Genomic DNA, 17,679 nt, shown 5'->3' on the forward strand with positions numbered 1-17,679 from the left:
GGCCTTACCATTTGGCAGATTCTTAATGACCCCCTCCAGCTCTTCCATAGTAAAGGGGCTTGCCATAGCTATTTTTTCCATTTCTGAGAGTATCGGTAAGCCGTTATTCTGCAAAAAACTTTTTAGGGCGGTCATATCCACCGTCTGCTGTTGACCATAAATGGACCCATAATGCTGTGACATTATTTCACCTATTTTGACTGGGTCATCTGTGCGAGAGGCTGTTAAGGGGCATTTTAATGCATTGGTCTGATTGGAAGCAACCTGCTCCCTGGCCTGCCAAGCCAAAAACCTACCCGTAAAATGACTTTCCTCATATGTCTTTTGGCGGCATTGTTGAAAAAAGGCTTCACTCTTAGCCTGATCCAGCTGACGCTGGTTAAACACAGAGGGGTTGTTACGAAATACGGAGTAGGACTCTTGGACTTTCTGCTCCAAGATTCTCTTATCTTCCCTAACTTTTAAAATATTTTCTGCATCTTTACCAATGATTAGCCCCCAGATGAAGGCCTTGAGTGTGTCCCAGACCACATTCAAAGGTGCAGATTCATAATTTTGCGATAAAAATTCCTTGATCTCTGTTCCAATAAAACCCACACAGTCCTCTTCATTAAAATATTGTCTGTTCATCGACCATCTTTTTGGGGCCCTAGCACAATCTCCTAATTGTACCTCGAGCACCAACATAGCATGATCAGAAAATCCGTTATGTAGGAATCTCTGCTAGCAAAAGCACAATCTCCATGAGACCAGGAAGAAGTCAATGCGTGACGAGGTGCGGAATCTGCCTGATGAACAAGTATGCGCTATTTTAGTTGGAAAGGCCGCACGCCATGGATCCTGTAGGTCCAAAGTTACTCCATATGTTGAATGGTTCTTAAGGCTTTAGGTTTCAGCTATTTTTTGGCCTGCGCTGAGGAGTCAATTTTAGGATTCCTTAGAATATTGAAATTGCCACCCAGAATCAGCTCGCCGGGTGCCTAAATTAGGGAGTGAAATAGATCCTCATAAACCTTGGGGTTATCTTCAACTGGGGCGTATATGCTGACCAAAGTTATCGGTCTCTGTCTGAGAGTGCAGGTAACCCAGCCCCAACGACTATACTGGTCTTTATCAAAATTGACAACCTCAGCCTGAAATCTCTTACTTAAAAATATTGCTGTCCCTCTATGAGAAGCTGAGGATGAAGAGAATCCTCTATAGGCTGCCCAGGATCTAAACATAGAAAAATCTGGCAGCTTTGCAGCTGGTATATGGGTCTCTTGTAATAAAATCACGGCCGGGATTTCTGTTTTAATCCATGATTCAATTGCCCGCATATTCTTTTTATTGTTGAGACCATTAACATTAAAAGAGACCACTTTCAGCAATTCCTTGCTAGCCATAATTAACAACCGATCAAATCTTAGACCCCCTAAACACACTACCCAGAGCCAAACTATAAAATGGATGTATAAAACGCAAATGCATTCGCAAAGAAAAAGACTTCATTTTTTCCCTTATGCTCCCATCCCCCCTCGTGACCCCTCCCCCCAAAATCTGGAATTCCCCCCCTCGTGACCCTTGCCCCCCAGAATGTGGAACCCCCCCCACCAACCACGCTGACCACATTTCACCCCACCCATCTAACCTGGATGTCATGTTTTTACACCCTGGTGACCCTACCCCCATCCCCCCGACAATCCCTTAAATTGCGAACTATTAACGTATAGGCAAGCACTATAAAGAAGGAAGACCCCTTTTGTGAACGTTTAACAACTCAGCATAACGATCTGGCCTACTGAGGAAAGAGGCCTTGCCTACTATCCCCCCAATTTATGACAACAAATTTCTATTTAATCAATCTTTGCCTTATAAATCTGGGAGCCCTACAAGAGTGGTTCAATCTGCCCTTTAATACAGATCCCGCTAGCCTGGGGAACCCCAGCCATAAATTAAAGACCATTCCAAAGGCTAGCCGGCCCAGCTTGTAACAAGGGGAAGGGCGTCCTCACCATTGCCATCATTGCCATTAATAAATCTGTGAATAAACAAATATTCAAGTGCTGGACCCTGCCGAGATCTCTTTTAAAAAGGCCTGTGCTTCTTCTAAATCTGAGAACATAAAGAACTTCCCTTTAACTAAGACTCTTAGTTTGGACTGCTGAGCAATTGAAGCTTGGGCGCCATGAACTTTAAACAAATGAAGGATTTTTACAAATTCTTTCCTCCTACGTGCAGCAGCGGCAGTCATGTCAAAAAATATCCGACAGTTATTAGTCTCATTCACTGAAAACTGTCTCTGCTGAATCGCTCTTGTCAGAATTCTCTCCTTGATCCGGAAGTCTGCGAAGTTCAGCAAAATAGTTCTTGGTATCGTGGAGTTAGGAAAAGGGCGTGCAGGAACTCGGTGAGCTCTAGTAATAGTAAGGTCGCCCTCAAACTCAGGCAAAACATTCTGTTTAATAAATGAGTTCACTCATTGGAGGGGTTGAGAACCTTCTAGTCCTTCAGGAACCCCGACAATCCGGAGGTTAGACCTCCGAGACAGATTCTCAAGTTCCTCCAGCTTGTTCTCAAGGTAGCTTTTCTTTTTCGCCGTCTCTTTTGCTTCTCCCATAGTCATGCACATTTGGACCTCCAGTACTGAAATTCTGGCTTCTGCCTCCTGTAATCTTATGGGAAACCCTGTCATCACTTCTTCGATTTTTCCCTATCTTAAGTGCAGTGCAGCAATTTCCCTTTGCTGTGCTTTTTTCATTTTGTGTATTTCATCCAAAATTAAGTTCAACATATCCCTGATATCTAACTGGTAGGCTCCTGTAGTCTCCATATTATGGCTGGCATTACTTAGTGGATCATTAGTGTCAGCACACGTTCTTCCCAACTTAGAATCTACCTGTGCCAATACAACTTCTGGCAATACATGGTCTTGAGGTCCAAATTGAAGCTGAGGTTGGGATTGCAAATGAGGCTGAGGTGACGTCGAGTTCACAGAGATTTCGATCATGTTCTTTCTAGCTGCTGAATCATAAGCTGGAGAGGGATTCGGCCTCAAGATCGACTTCCCAGCTGTACACAAGGAGGTTGAAAGTACGTGAGGTGCTGCCAAAGCCTGTACTGCAATCAAGTCCTGCTGTTGCTGCTGAACTCCCAAGTAGACAGTTTCAGGATTGGTTTCAAGATTTAGTTGCACCACAACCTGGTCTTTAGGGGCTTGCGATCCTGGTAAAACCAGACCTGTCTCCGGCGGTGAGGTAGTGAGTGATCTTGGAGCTGAGCACGAGGTTAGTGAGGAGGTTTGTGGTTGTGAATATAGAAGAAGTGAGGGTTGTGAGGTAGGTTTCTTAATAAACAGTAGAAATTCCTTAACTTCTTTAACTCCTTTGCGCTGGCCATCTTGAGGTGGAATGGTTGAAACAGCAATGGCTTCTATCTGCACCAATGTGGCACTCGTTTGGTCACGCAATAATTCCACTGCTTCAGGCTGCCCCACATTTTGTGGAGAAACACAGGTGCTCATCCTCTGAGCTCTCAAAGGTGCTGTTAAGACCAAGGGACGTAGAGATGTTATCTTTATCCCCAGCGGCACGCAGTGCGGCTTTCTTTGCCAAAACTTGTCGTGTTTTTGCTTTAAGGCGAGCCTCAAAATCTGCTTTGCTAGGTTTACTAGCAAGATTCCCATCCTTCTGGGGTTTACCCATTTCTCTCCCCCTTTCACTTTCAGAATATTAAGAGGTATTAAGAGATCTATGCTTCTGCAACTTTCCCCTGGCCTCTTTTTCAATTCATTCAGGCTCTCAAGTCTAACTTGGGGCTATAAGCATCTAGAGATTTCATCAAAGTTTTTCCCTATAATCCAAAGCACCCCAGAGCTTTCCTTTCAGACCCTCCTCACCTCTTTCTCTTTGCTCCTCAATTTGGTTTTTCAAATTTAATTGTGCCTCTCCAACACCGTTAAACCACATCGTATGATCACTCGCGCTCGCCTCTGCCGCCAACACAGGGACGGCCAAAGCAAGCTGGCACCAAAGCACTTCGAGAGGCCGCGCCTACCCGACTAAGCCCGCCGTCCGGCTGGGTGCACGAAATCTTCACGACGTCTCTCCCCTGCCACCGCACCTCCTAGATCACCGCACAATCCCTTCCTCCTATGAGAGGCGCCCCAGCGCTCCTCGCATTCTCCACACGCCGCAATTACAGAAAGTCACCGAAAACACCTTCTCCAGGAGCAGCACGCCGAGCTCAGCATCCAGGTACCGCCGTTACAGGGGGCTGGGGTCACGGATCACCCGTGGCTACACAGAGGCGTGGTTCTCCGTAGCCATCCGCTGAGTTGAATCGCCATCACTATAGACAAAACATGTGATTCCTTCTTCAATTATGCAAATGAATCATATTAAAAACAGCTCGCAACGGATTTATCTTCATTTAGATTCAACCGAAAATACTACAAAACGAAAAATATATAAAATCCCACATTAAAGATGAATCTAAATGAAGATAAATCCGTTGCGAGCTGTTTTTAATATGATTCATTTGCATAATTGAAGAAGGAATCTCTGCTGTTGTAAATTGGCCATCCGTCCAGGATTAAGAATGAACTCCAGTCCGTGTTTTGGAAATGATATACTCGTGTTGGAAGACAGTAACATGTGTCCACTCGGCTAGAAGAGTGATTGACTAAATACAGTGGCTTCAGAATGCTGCCAGATTATCCCCTTTCAGAAAAGGCGTCAGATAGCGTTGTGTGCACTTTTTTGGCACTGTCACTTTTCTTCACTTTAACTATGATGAAGTAAAATAAAAGGAAGATTGCTGATACCATTTCATGGAGAGATTTAAAGGTTAAAATTGTTCTCCAATTAAAGACTTTAGGTAAGTGTTTATAAAAATTCACGTCGGAGCATATCAGCATTGAGGGGTCACTGCACCATATCGCCACCACGTGGCATGCGACAGATCACACCTTGAGCCATAGGTAGTCACAAAACTTCTGTCGGGCCAAAATTACAGGGTGGTTTGTGGCCGAGGTCCACACCTGTAGAGTTGGGAGGATCAGTGGGGGGTGGTCTAAAGTAAAAAAAAATCAAACCGTTTCAAAACAGACAATGCGACAATGCTGTATTTCAAAAGCAGATGTAACTACAAAGAGCACATTTTGATAATACATTTTTATTAGCAGCCAATAGCAATCTTAAGAGGCTTCATACACACTTTGGCCCCAATTCCATCACAGTCTCTCTCTCTCTCTGTCAGCCAGTCTCTCTCAGTCAGTAAGTCTCTCTCTCTGTCAGTCTCTCTCTAAGTCAGTCTCTCTTTCTCTCTCTGTCAGTCAGTCAGTTTCTCTCAGTCAGTCAGTCTCTCTCTCTCTCTCTCTCTCTCTCTCTCTCTCTCTGTCAGCCAGTCTCTCTCTTAGTCAGTCTCTCTCTAAGCCAGTCTCTCTATCTCTCTCTGTTAGTCAGTCAGTCTCTCTCAGTCAGTCAGTCTCCCTCTCTCTCTCAGTCGGTCAGTCAGTCTCTCTCTCTCTCTCTGTCAGTCTCTCTCTCTCTGAGTCAGTCTCTCTCTCTAAGTAAGTCGGTCTCTTTCTCAGTCAGTCAGTCTCTCTCAGTCGGTCAGTCTCTCTCTCTGTCAGTCTCTATCTTTCTGTCAGTAAGTCTCTCTCCCAGTCAGTCTCTCTCTTTCAGCCAGTCAGTGTCTCTCTCTCTCTGCCAGTCTCTATCTTAGTCACTCAGTCTCTCTCTCAGTCAGTCAGTCTCTCTCTCAGTTTGTCAGTCTCTCTCTGCCAATCTCTCTCTCACTCAGTCTCTCTGAGTCAATCTCCCACTCTCTTTGTCAGTCAGTCTCTCTCTGTCAGTCAGTCTCTCTCTGTCAGTCAGTCTCTCTCTCTCTGTCTCTCTCAGTCAGTCACTCTCTCTCTCTAAGTCGGTCTCTCTCAGTCAGTCAGTATCTCTCTCAGTCAGTCAGTTTCTCTGTCAGTCAGTCAGCCTCCCTCAGTCAGCCTCTCCTCTCTCTGTCAGTCAGTCTCTCCCTCTGAGTCAGTCTCTCTTTATCAGTCTCAGTCAGTCAATATCTCAGTCAGCCTCTCTCTCCACTCTCTCTCTTCACTCTCTCTCCCCCCTCTCTCTCTCTCTTCATTTCACTCTCTCTCTCTCTCTCTCCACTCTCTCTCTCTCTCGCCGCTCTCTTTCTCCACTCTCTCTCTCTCCCCTCCCCCCACTCTCTTTCTCTCTCTTGCTCCAATCTCTCTCTCTCTCTCTCTGGGGGGCCATGGGTACATTACCTGAGAGGTCTGCGGGCCCGCCAAGGAAGGCCTGCTGGGCCGCTGGCGGCCCGCGGGCCGTACTATGAGTGCCACGGTCCTAAGTTCTCCCTGACAATGACCTGAGGGTGCAGAGAGCGACAGAGAGATTTAACCCTGAAAAGGAAGGTGGAACAGCAGAGTGCTGATCCTGTTTCACGTAGGACCTTCTTTTCAACCATTGCATTCTGGGGATTGTAGTTTAACCCTAAAACATCAAAACTATGGTTTTAAAATACTAGCCTACAAGGTGCCTTTGTGTGTAAGGTGTGGACTGGCTGTAGAAGCAGCAAACAACACATGGTCTCCTGCCAGCCATGGATACGCACAAGACTACATCTTCCATGACTTGTCAGTAGGAGTCAGGGAATGGGGGAGTCATAAGTACCCAACCCAGGGCTGGGCAGCAGCTGCGTGGCAGCCTCTGGTAAGCAGCACAGGGATATGTGCAATACTGTTTTCATAGGAAACTATGCTAGGGGGTAGGCCCATGCATGCACCCTTCCAAAAAAGGGTATAGAAAGGAACATTGTGGCAACCCCATCTCCCATAGGCCCAATCTGGGGGCATTTTCGAGGAAATCTCAATATCTTGTGTCCCGTAGAGCACATTCACATAATGTAGAGCTCAGTTTGATCCTGGAGGCCATCCTTAGCCACCAGGAGCCTTTCATTCAGGCCCTTTGGCCTTTAAAGGGTTCTTTATGTGGGGTGCTTGTTTTTTTGCACTTCTAAGGGGCCATTCTACTTTGGGTGTGCCTTTCACAGGCCCTCCACAACCAGCAAGTGGAACATGCTGACTTCACAGGCCCCATGGCCTCCTGGCTATCTTTCAGAGCACCTGTGTCTCAGCAGTGGAGTTAAGGGGCAGTCCACAGAAAGTCCATTGTAACCATCCACCGTCTCCCACTAGGTCCATTCCCCCAACTGTTCCTGCAGCATAAGGGGGCCAGTGCCATTTACCCTGGTGAGACAAATTCTAGTACTGGGCAGCTCGATGGAGGAAAAATGCCTGAGTCCATCCTTGCAGGGCATCAGGTGACTTCCCCTTTCACCTGGGCATCCTTTGCCTTTGTCGCTCCCAGGTCCAGTGCCTTCTCATCTACCTGTCCCATATACAGGGGTTTTTAAGTGGGGGTGGAAGGTTCTAGAATTGAGAGACCCTTAGCCAATCCTAGTGTGCCACACCAACACTCCATCACTGTCCTAACCCTCCCACACAACATTCTGAGACTATCCAATATGGCAATTCAAGTTGTCTCTGGAAAGAGCTCCTCTCAGAGCCTCAGCTCTGCCCTTAGCTCACACAGCTGCCTGAACCACAAAAAACTTCAAAGGTGATCTCCTTCTTTGTTGGCTCCAGAGGTCTGGCCCTCCTCCTTTGTTTATATGGGCTTGCCCAGGCCTGGTGCAGTGTGAGGAGTGAATTAAAGCATGCAGATTTCTTCCCTACTCCTTCCTTTCCCAGGAAGTGTTAATGGCTCCATTGTGTGCGAAAGCCTTTGATCATCCTGCTGGAGAGTTGAGTAATTAAACTTGGCCCAGTAAGGAGAAAGGTAGTGCTTAATTTGAGCCAGTGGTTTCCAGTGCTCAGCACCAACATTTTATTGTCAACATGGGCTCCTATGACAGCCTGCCAGATGGTGGCGCTTTTTGTCTAATTTTGTGAGAAGCACAACTACATTTATTTAATAATTAAATATACATTGAAATCACTAATACCTACCACCTAAAGCTATATTAATAGTTTGGGTGGGATGTAATAGTCCTTTTGAATGTATTGTTAAAGTCTGAATTGCCACACTGGTACTGTCATTGGCAACGCTACTGGGGGCAATGGGTGTTGCAAGCTGTAGTAGCCTCCTCACAAGGGTCCTGGCACTTTTTCCTTTACAAATTAAGCACTGGAGAAAGGCCTGGAATCTCAACATGAGCTGAGCCAGGGAAATATGACAATTATTAATGTGCTTTAAGGAGTATATGTATGCATGATGTTAGAGACTGCAAATCTACACTTGTGGTGCATGTTTACTCCTAGATTGATACCTTGCCAGACGCTGTAGGCCTCTGTGGGGCAAAACTGTACTTTAGGGCAGATTTTGCCTATAATTTTCAATAAAGTGCAAGTACCAGAGACCTACAGTAAGCACTACAGATCTACACTAGGAAAGTCCATTCACATTATAAGACCTATTCCAGGTAAGTTCCAGTCCTTGAAGAGCCCCTTCTGCGACAAGCGACCTGTGAGCGTATACTGGGCTCTGCAAGACGGTAGTCTCACATGCACAGCTGAAACACGCCAGGGGCGGCTCTAGGCTCATGGCAGCCCTGGGCAGGAAGCGTAGGTGGGGGGCCCCAGAAGAGGGGGTCGGGCGGGGTGCGGAGGCCAGTGAAGAGGGGGGTCAGGGTGTTTGGAAGTGGAACAGAGCCAGAGGCCGTCAAATCCCTGCCAGGGGCCGCCACGCAAATATGTATCCATCCTCAGAGGATTAATATATTAAGGATTAAGGGAGTTATCTCTATGTGCACAAGGGCTAATGTACAATGCGCAACGTCACTGGAAAAGGAAATATAGTGTTGGTTGTCCCGATTGTAAAAGGATGAGACATCTGTCACTCAAACCTGGCAGACATATAGCGAACGGGTTGTCAGGGAGGAGCCATTGAGGCTTTGCTGGTTTAATACTAGTCCTTCATCAGACTTGAGATACGGCGGGGGAGCTGCTAGGTTGGTGGGGAGGGGGATCGCTAATATACACTGGGGCTTCCACTCCACCAAACTCTAAAGCACCCATATCTCACTCCATGTTTTTGAGACAGTTCTGCTCTGATTGTTTGTATTCACTTCCAGCAAAATGTCTAACTTGTGCTCATTAAATCTTCAGAGAAAGGCAAAGTTTAACAAACATTTTCCATGTTTTATTACAATTAAATGAACGTTCCCTGCAATTAATAAGGATGGGGAAACGGAGGTCTTAAGTCAGTGGTCTGTTGGGCTCAGTTGGGTGACCTGAGTTTTTCGAGGAGTTGAAGACCAGTTGTTCATTTTGTCAGTAGTGTGTCAGTTTTTGGTATCTGGGAAAATCTCCCTGCAGCGTGTTGCTAATCATGCCGAAGATGTATGTACCGGAATGCGACATTGAACAGGGTTGTATTGTCACTTCTGGGCATTGAGTTTTGGTTTAGACTGTCTCTGCGTCAGCAAGACTGATGCTTTCTTTTCATCTGCATGTGTAAGTGCCATTTTATTCTACTTGATGTGTGGTAAACAAGAAAATCCAATTATGAGGCATTTTACACATTACGTTTTTTTTTTTTAGCTTTGAACAGGTCTCACGAGTTTACCTCCAGGCCAGGGGTATGCCCAGCAGATGACATGATGCGATCTAACATCTCCTGCACGATTGATCTGGATTGTCCAGGGCTCCAGAAGTGCTGCCGGCACGCCAACAGATCCACCTGCTCCACGCCCGTCCCAGAAGGTACGTGACAGCATCCAAGGATGCTCTGAGGCTCGCTTCCGCCAGACAGTGCAGATGTGTGAGACCAAAACCACTGGTCTCCTGGTGCTGTCCTCCTCCACAACAGAAGATTTTAGTCAGCGAAAATAAAGATTTTCGATGGACTGCACGGTTCCAGAGTGTAGCTTCCAGCAGATGCAGGGACCCATAGTTTTTTGCTAAGTGTGAAATGAAGAATAGATTTAGGGATCATGATGACATGAGTGATCCTGCAGGAACCAATCAGAAATGAAGGACCACGCTTGTAACAGCAGAAGCGTTTGCAGCTACTTGATAACCACGGTGATGTATTAACATTGCTTACTGAGGGCAGAGAGTCGGATGTATTGATCAAGAGTTTCTGCAAGCAAGTTTGTTTTAGTATTTATCTTTAGTGTAGCGCTTGTTCGCCTATAGATGGCTTCTTGACGCTTCACAGACCCATGCCTTTTGCCTGTTGCCAAAATGCAAAACTCAGACGTGAGTCCCGAGCTCTCCATGCCACTGGAATCAAGCTATCCAGGCTGAAAGCCTGAAACCGGTCCTTGGATGCTTGTTTCCAGTCCAGGGAGGACCTGGCTTGGCAGTTCGGGCTGGACTGTTCCCATGGGGCACAGGGTCAAGACTGATTTGCATATGGCTGGGTTCAAACTGGAATGGCATGGTGAGCAAAAAAACGATGGATTTAGGCCCAGATCTATGTACTGGGGTGAATGTATGACATTGTTCTGCATTCTGTCCATCACCTGTTGTTTTGCATTTGTCACCCCATGTGGGACGGGTATGCTCAGACGTGAGTCCCGTGCTCTCCATGCCACTGGAATCAAGCTATCAAGGCTGATGAGGGCTGAAAGCCCGATACCGGTCCGTGGATGCTTGTTTCCAGTGCAGGGAGTACCTGGCTTGGCAGTTCGGGCTGGACTGTTCCCATGGGGCACAGGGTCAAGACTGATTTGCATATGGCTGGGTTCAAACTGGAATATATGGTGAGCAAAGAAACGATGGATTAAGGCCCAGATCTCTGTACTGGGGTGAATGTATGACATTGTTCTGCATTCTGTCCATCAACTGTTGTTTTTGCTTTTGCCTGTTGCCTGGCACGATGATCAATTGGCAGTGATTAATCATGGAAAAACTCTGTTTTTAGTCCCTGGACATGCACTCCTTTGTTTTGGTGCAGATTTACAATTTTTAGAAATAACAAAATGTTTGGGGGTACTGCTGGAAAAGGTTTGTGAATTTACAGATATTTCATGGCAAAGACGGCACTGCATGAGGAAAAACCTTTGACTGCACCGCCAACAGTTTTGGGAGTGTTTCCTTTCATTTACCAGCCTGGAAGCATATTTACTCTTCCGACTGACAAGAATAAACCACAGACTATTTCCAGAGCTGGAATGGGTCGTGGGGAAGTTTATGAACACGCGAAACCTAGTGAGTTTCTAGGTATTCAGGATGGTCCCACGCCCCATCAGCCCTTGCTGTTCATCACTGGGACAGGATTTACTGTTGTGTAATATTACATCTAGTTGGGGCAGTATCATGCAGGAGTGAATCCCTTTAATAGAGGAAATATAAATTTGTGAATCTAAAAGTACACTCACACCTGCAGGTCAAGCCATTTGCCTGTTAGTTCAACTTACAATCACACATGCTTGTATAAATCTGCCCCTGCATCTATCAGTGTCTCACAGGTGCAGTGATGATAGATTCCAAGTCTGGCAGAAACGCTCCTCACATTGCAGAAGTGCTGTCTGCGTGGCATCAGGGGGGTAATGTGAGGCAGAGGGAGTCCTCAAGCTTCAGGGACGTCCCCATTGAGCCCATGGGGTATGAACATATGTGACATACGCAGGCACTAAACATCACTCGTTGTCTTGCTTGGTGTAACTGGTGACTAGTAAGTGGGTGGCAGCAGCGTGTGCAGGAGTAGACTGGCAGGCCTGAGTTCAGTGGTGGTCATTATGTGGTAGCAAGCCTCAGCCAGGCCTACTAGTGCAAGGGATTCACCCTTCTCTGCTTAGAGTCCTTAGACCAATAATAAGAAGTTGGCACAGAAACTGGAATAGAAAAGACAGAGTTTATTAAACCTTGTGAGGTGGAACTACATTCACACAACACCCTTCGGAATAGTATGAGGTAGCACCCTGACTAGAAGGAGCTTGGTCCTTTTATACCCACACAGGGGCTGAAATGAAGGTTTCAAATACATATAAGGTCATACAGAGAGTTTGCTAGCAACAAGTGGGAAGGGCTGACAGTTAGCTAATTCTGGTGGACACATCTTGACAGTTACAAATTGGAGACAGCTGCATGCTCAACTGACCATGTGCAAAGCAGAAGAGGATAAATATATCTTGTCTCTAGGCAGATTTCAAGAGCAGTTAACAGGAAGGTAGGACAGAGCACATGGCAAACAAAATGGCCGACAGAAATACAAAATGGATTCCGTAAACGGACAAGATAGTCTCTAAATACAAGATGTCTTCTGCTAATGCTTAACCGAATCATTGCTAAATTACGACAATTACTACAGTGAAATCACGCGGTGTGTGCATGTATGAGGGCTTTTCAGGCCCATCCCAGAATTTTCAACATATACAAACAAATGCCTTTACTTGGTAACTATATATAATGTCAGTAATAACCAAGGCCATCGAGATACCTGTGTTAGAGAATGAAGTAATAACCCATACAGGACGCATCACTTACACTGGATTCAGCCCAATCGTAATGAGCCTCTAATTCTAATAAAATAGGATCTGGTTGGGTTTCACCTGCTTCTGAATGACATTAGGGCAAAACTACCCTCACTTTAAATCCTACAGGAATTTGTGTTTCTAGCAGGAAATGTGTATGGCAATGTTAGGGAAGGGCAGCAGTGTAATTCACTATCATCCTTCACTGTCAAAAAGATTGAAGCATTAACACTTCCTTGATCCTCTACCCACGAAGCGCTATTGGTTCCTTCATGCATCCTCCAATGAGATGATGGCATTCACAATACTAAATAAACCATGAAGCAGAGAGATGAAAGACTATCAATCAGCCTCCCAGCCATAATATCTCGTACTCCAGGATAGATGAAGACTCAACAAGTATAGGTACCTTCAAAAGGGTTCCCCCTCTTTTGGAAGCAGTGCCCTCACCCACATGTCATGGCATGCTTCATCATGGGGCACGTTTCAACACCTCATGTACAAATCTGTGTACTGTGGTGGAGCTTAGTCATGTAGTAAGCTATAAAAGGTACTTAGGGATTCAGAAAACCATTCAATCAACACTGTCTAAAGCGATACCCAACAAATCGGATTTTGTTTGTGGGTTCTTTTTGACAGAGTAAAAAATATATCAAAGTTAAATGGTCACCATACATCACCTAGTCTTTATCAACACGTTTCAACACTTGTTTTAATGCCCAAGCGGGTCTACAGCCTTCTTCAGGCCTCAAACATCTGTACTCAGTCCACACTCTGGAGTACATATTTGATGTAATCATCAGGTAGTGTTGATGACTTCAAGAAGTACAAAATTATACTTGCAATCTGCTTTGGACAATGGACATTTTTCTGCTGGTGAATCATAAACATTAGGGTTAAAGATAAAAAAAGAGTGTCAGAAAATACATGTACTAGTGAATAGTCTTAATTGCCAATTTTGCCTAGACAAAATTGGTTAGTAAAAATTATAAAACTTGAAAAACATTGCAAGCATGTGATGCACAGCACACAGGTGTGAGGAACAAAGTGTTGGTAAATTAATTTCTTAAGTTAATTTCTTGATTAAAAATATTGTCATCATCCTTACCCAAATGTCGCATTATGCATTCTGAACGCATTAGACATTCTGAACTTGGGGTTAGCACACAAAAGTATGGTTCTGTAGTTGCACACTATTATAAAATGCCCATTCTATTATAACGGGGTAACCCAGAAGGTCAATCCAGGCCTGGGCACAGTACAGGAATGAAAAAATGGTCTGTGACCATGTATTATAGTGAACTAAATTCAATACTCAACAGTAGGTGCCGTGTAGAATTTGTACAGCACTGTTATTTGATAACTAAACACAACCACAACATAATTTATGCATGTACTAGTCTCCTTTTATGCATGCCTATGTCAAGAAACCACACATGAAAGAGCACCACAATGTAAAGTAAATTTTCAAAACAACATATTTATTTTGGAATAATCAAGAGTTTCCATTTCAATAGTCATAGGTTGCGCGCGAAAAAAGAAAGGATAGTAGGATAGTGGTGGTGGGTAGTGGGAAGGTCAAATCATGAAGATAAGGAAAAAGACATTAGGATATTAAAAAAAACACTGGTAACGTAGACCAGACTGTGAAAACCTGTACACGTTATCACTTGTGTGCATTTAATGCATTTTTACATGATAAAGCAAGAAGGGTGTAGGTCTGGTCCGCGAGGAATTTTGAGGTTACTCTGGATAAGCCGGTCGCACGCTGTATCTGGCAGGATACAGCGTGCGACCGGCTTATCCAGAGTAACCTCAAAATTCCTCGCGGACCAGTCACCATTCTGGCCGCAACGCTTACACGGCGCCATTAATTACGCCGAACTACTGGATTTCCCCTGAGAGAAAAGAAAATAATCCGAGATTTTTCACCTCCCAGACCGCGACTTAGACGGGGCCTATAACCACGGCTGAAATCGGAACCCCAACATTCCAACCAAACCTCACGCCATGCCATCTGACATCTTGCAGCCCAAGAATCTACAACTATAAGGCACCAGTCATTCCTCTGAAATAGTGCATCTGTTGAGGACGCAACTTACCAAGTTACCATCCTTTAAACCATACGCGACGCAATTAACGAGTGCTGAATCGTGGCACCGGCATAGTGCACGCAAGCATGGACTCTGATGTGCCATTTACCAATTGAAAAGCAAATCAAAGTGACGTCACAACTGAATACCAAACCTCGGTACCTGCACAGTGCTCGCAAGCATTGTCTTTAATATTACCCCACCCAAGAGGGACACCTCAGAGATGGGCACTGCTGTGCAGTTCTTACATTGAGGCCATTCCAATTGAAGAGACCTCTATCTCGAACGCACACTTGGCGTTTAAAAAGCTTTATTCAGGCAAAATTATTTTCAAGTCCTGAAGATGATCCCCTTATAATCGAGCTAGGGATCGAAACGTCAACTCCTTTTTGAGTAATCCATACATGTGACCCTACTGTATTATTGTGTGTATGAGTAACTCCAGGATACACTGCCAATTTAAATTCATACCAGTGACCTGCAAGCTCACCCTGTTTGCCTGATATTTCTTTCACTTACTGTTCCTTCCACTTCCTTCCCACGTACGGCAGAGGACTGTGCCCTACTGTAACCCTATTGTTTTGGTTATGTGCTGTATCTTTATATCAAACAACCTACCAAATCAATAAAAATTCCCTGTCCGGCTGGACAAGGGACTGTGAACTATAGAGTAGCCCACTGTGGTCTATATAATATCTTTATTTACCCTTATTCTTATATGCTAAGGACCACTTGTTGCCTTGATAAACACTCCACAGAGTGCAACAGTAGGGAAAGCTTTGGATAGCGTAGGGGTAAATATTACTATTCCCACTCCAGAGAGTGCAACAGTAGGGAAAGCGTTGGATGGCGTAGGGGTAAAAATGACTATTCCCACTCCAGAGAGTGCAACAGTAGGGAAAGCGTTGGATAGAATAGGGGTAAAAATTACTATTCCACTCCAGAGAGTGCAACAGTAGGGAAAGCGTTGGATAGCGTACAGGTAAAAATTACTATTCCCACTCCAGAGAGTGCAACAGGAGGGAAAGCGTTAGATAGCGTAGGGGTAAATTTACTATTCCAACTCCAGAGAGTGCAACAGTAGGGAAAGCGTTGGATAGCGTAGGGGTAAAAATTACTATTCCAACTCCAGAGAGTGCAACAGTAGGGAAAGCGCTGGATAGCGTAGGGGTAAAAATTACTATTCACACTCCAGAGAGTGCAACAGTAGGGAAAGCATTGGATAGCGTAGGCGTAAAAATTTCTATTCCCACTCCAGAGAGTGCAACAGTAGGGAAAGCATTGGATAGAGTAGGGGTAAAAATTACTATTCCAACTCCAGAGAGTGCAAAGTAGGGAAAGCGCTGGATAGCGTAGGGGTTAACATTACTATTCCCACTCCACAGAGTGCAGCAGTAGGGAAAGCGTTGGATAGCGTAGGGGTAAAAATTACTATTCCCACTCCACAGAGTGCAACAGTAGGGAAAGCGTTGGATAGCGTAGGGATAAATATTACTATTCCCACTCCAGAGAGTGCAACAGTAGGGAAAGCGTTGGATAGCGTAGGGGTAAAAATTACTATTCCCACTCCAAAGAGTGCAACAGTAGGGAAAGCGTTGGATAGGGTAGGGGTAAAATTTACTATTCCCACTCCAGAGAGTGCAACAGTAGGGAAAGCATTGGATAGCGTAGGGATACAAATTACAATTCCCACTCCAAAGAATGCAACAGTAAGGGAAGCGTTGGATAGCGTAGGGGTAAAAAATACTATTCCAACTTCAAAGAGTGCAACAGTAGGGAAAGCGCTGGATAGCATAGGGGTAAAAATTACTATTCCCACTCCACAGAGTGCAACAGTAGGGAAAGCGTTGGATAGCATAGGGGTAAAAATTACTATTCCCGATCCAGAGTGTGCAACAGTAGGGAAAGCGTTGGATAGCGTAGAGGTAAAAATTACTATTTCCACTCCAGAGAGTGCAACAATGGGGAAAGTGTTGGATAGCGTAGGCGTAAAAATTACTATTCCAACTACAGAGAGTGCAACAGTAGGGAAATCGCTGGATAGCATAGGGGTAAAAATTACTATTCCCACTCCACAGAGTGCAACAGTAGGGAAAGCGTTGGATAGCGTAGGGGTACAAATTATTATTCCCACTCCAGAGAGTGCAACAGTAGGGAAAACCTTGGATAGCGTAGGGGCCAAAATTACTATTCCCACTCCAGTGAGTGCAACAGTAGGGAAAGCATTGGATAGAAGGATGGTAAAAATTACTATTCCTACTCCAGTGAGTGCAACAGTAGGGAAAGTAAATACTTCATATATAAATAAAAATAAAATAAATAATAATACCAATTACAAATTAATTAAATTACTTAACACTTTTATATAATATATTAATTAATCAATTAAAAATGCAAATAAAAATTAATTAATAAAACAAAATTACCTACTAATACAAATTATTTACCAATTAACAATAAATTAATTAACAATTAGAAAATAATAAAAATTTGATAAAATAAAAATAATAATTTAAAAATAGAATTACTTACAATTAAATTACTCCCCACCCTATTCCCCTATAAACCCACAACCCACTACAGAAATTAAATTAATAAAATTAACATAATTATCAATTATTAAATTAAATAAAATGAATTACCCATTATATTTTAATTAATTACCAATTAATATTTAGTTAACAATTATTTCACAATAAATACAAATAAATAAATTAACATATTTAATTATTTATAATTAAATAACTTCCCACCCTATTCCCCTATAAAGCCACAACTCGCTACTGAAAATAAATTACTAACATTAACATATTTATCAATTAATTTTAATTATTTACCAATTATATTTTAATTAATTACCAATTAATAATTATTTAATAATTAATTCAAAATAAAAACCAATAAATAAATTACCATATTTAATTAAATATAATTAAATTACTTCTCACCCTATTCCCCTATAAAGCCACAACCCGCTACTGAAAATAAATTACTAAAATTAACATATTTATCAATTAATCAATTAATTAAAATTAATTACCAATTATATTTTAATTAATTACCAATTAATAATTAATTAACAATTAATTCAAAATAAATACCAATAAAT

At 43.7% G+C, this 17,679-nt stretch overlaps 1 protein-coding gene across 1 annotated transcript in view; it reads left to right on the forward strand.

Annotated features, from left to right (window-relative positions):
• The window catches only part of LOC147698856 (uromodulin-like 1), a 569,037-nt gene that overhangs the window by 86,372 nt on the left and 464,986 nt on the right, over positions 1–17,679 (forward strand). Inside the window, exon 3 of the mRNA XM_086935447.1 lies at positions 9,599–9,760. Coding sequence (XP_086791573.1) covers positions 9,599–9,760 — 162 coding nt within the window. The remainder of the gene's footprint in view (positions 1–9,598; positions 9,761–17,679) is intronic.

This window comes from Lissotriton vulgaris, chromosome 8 (assembly GCF_964263255.1).
Source record: "Lissotriton vulgaris chromosome 8, aLisVul1.2, whole genome shotgun sequence".
NCBI classification, from domain to species: domain Eukaryota; kingdom Metazoa; phylum Chordata; class Amphibia; order Caudata; family Salamandridae; genus Lissotriton; species Lissotriton vulgaris.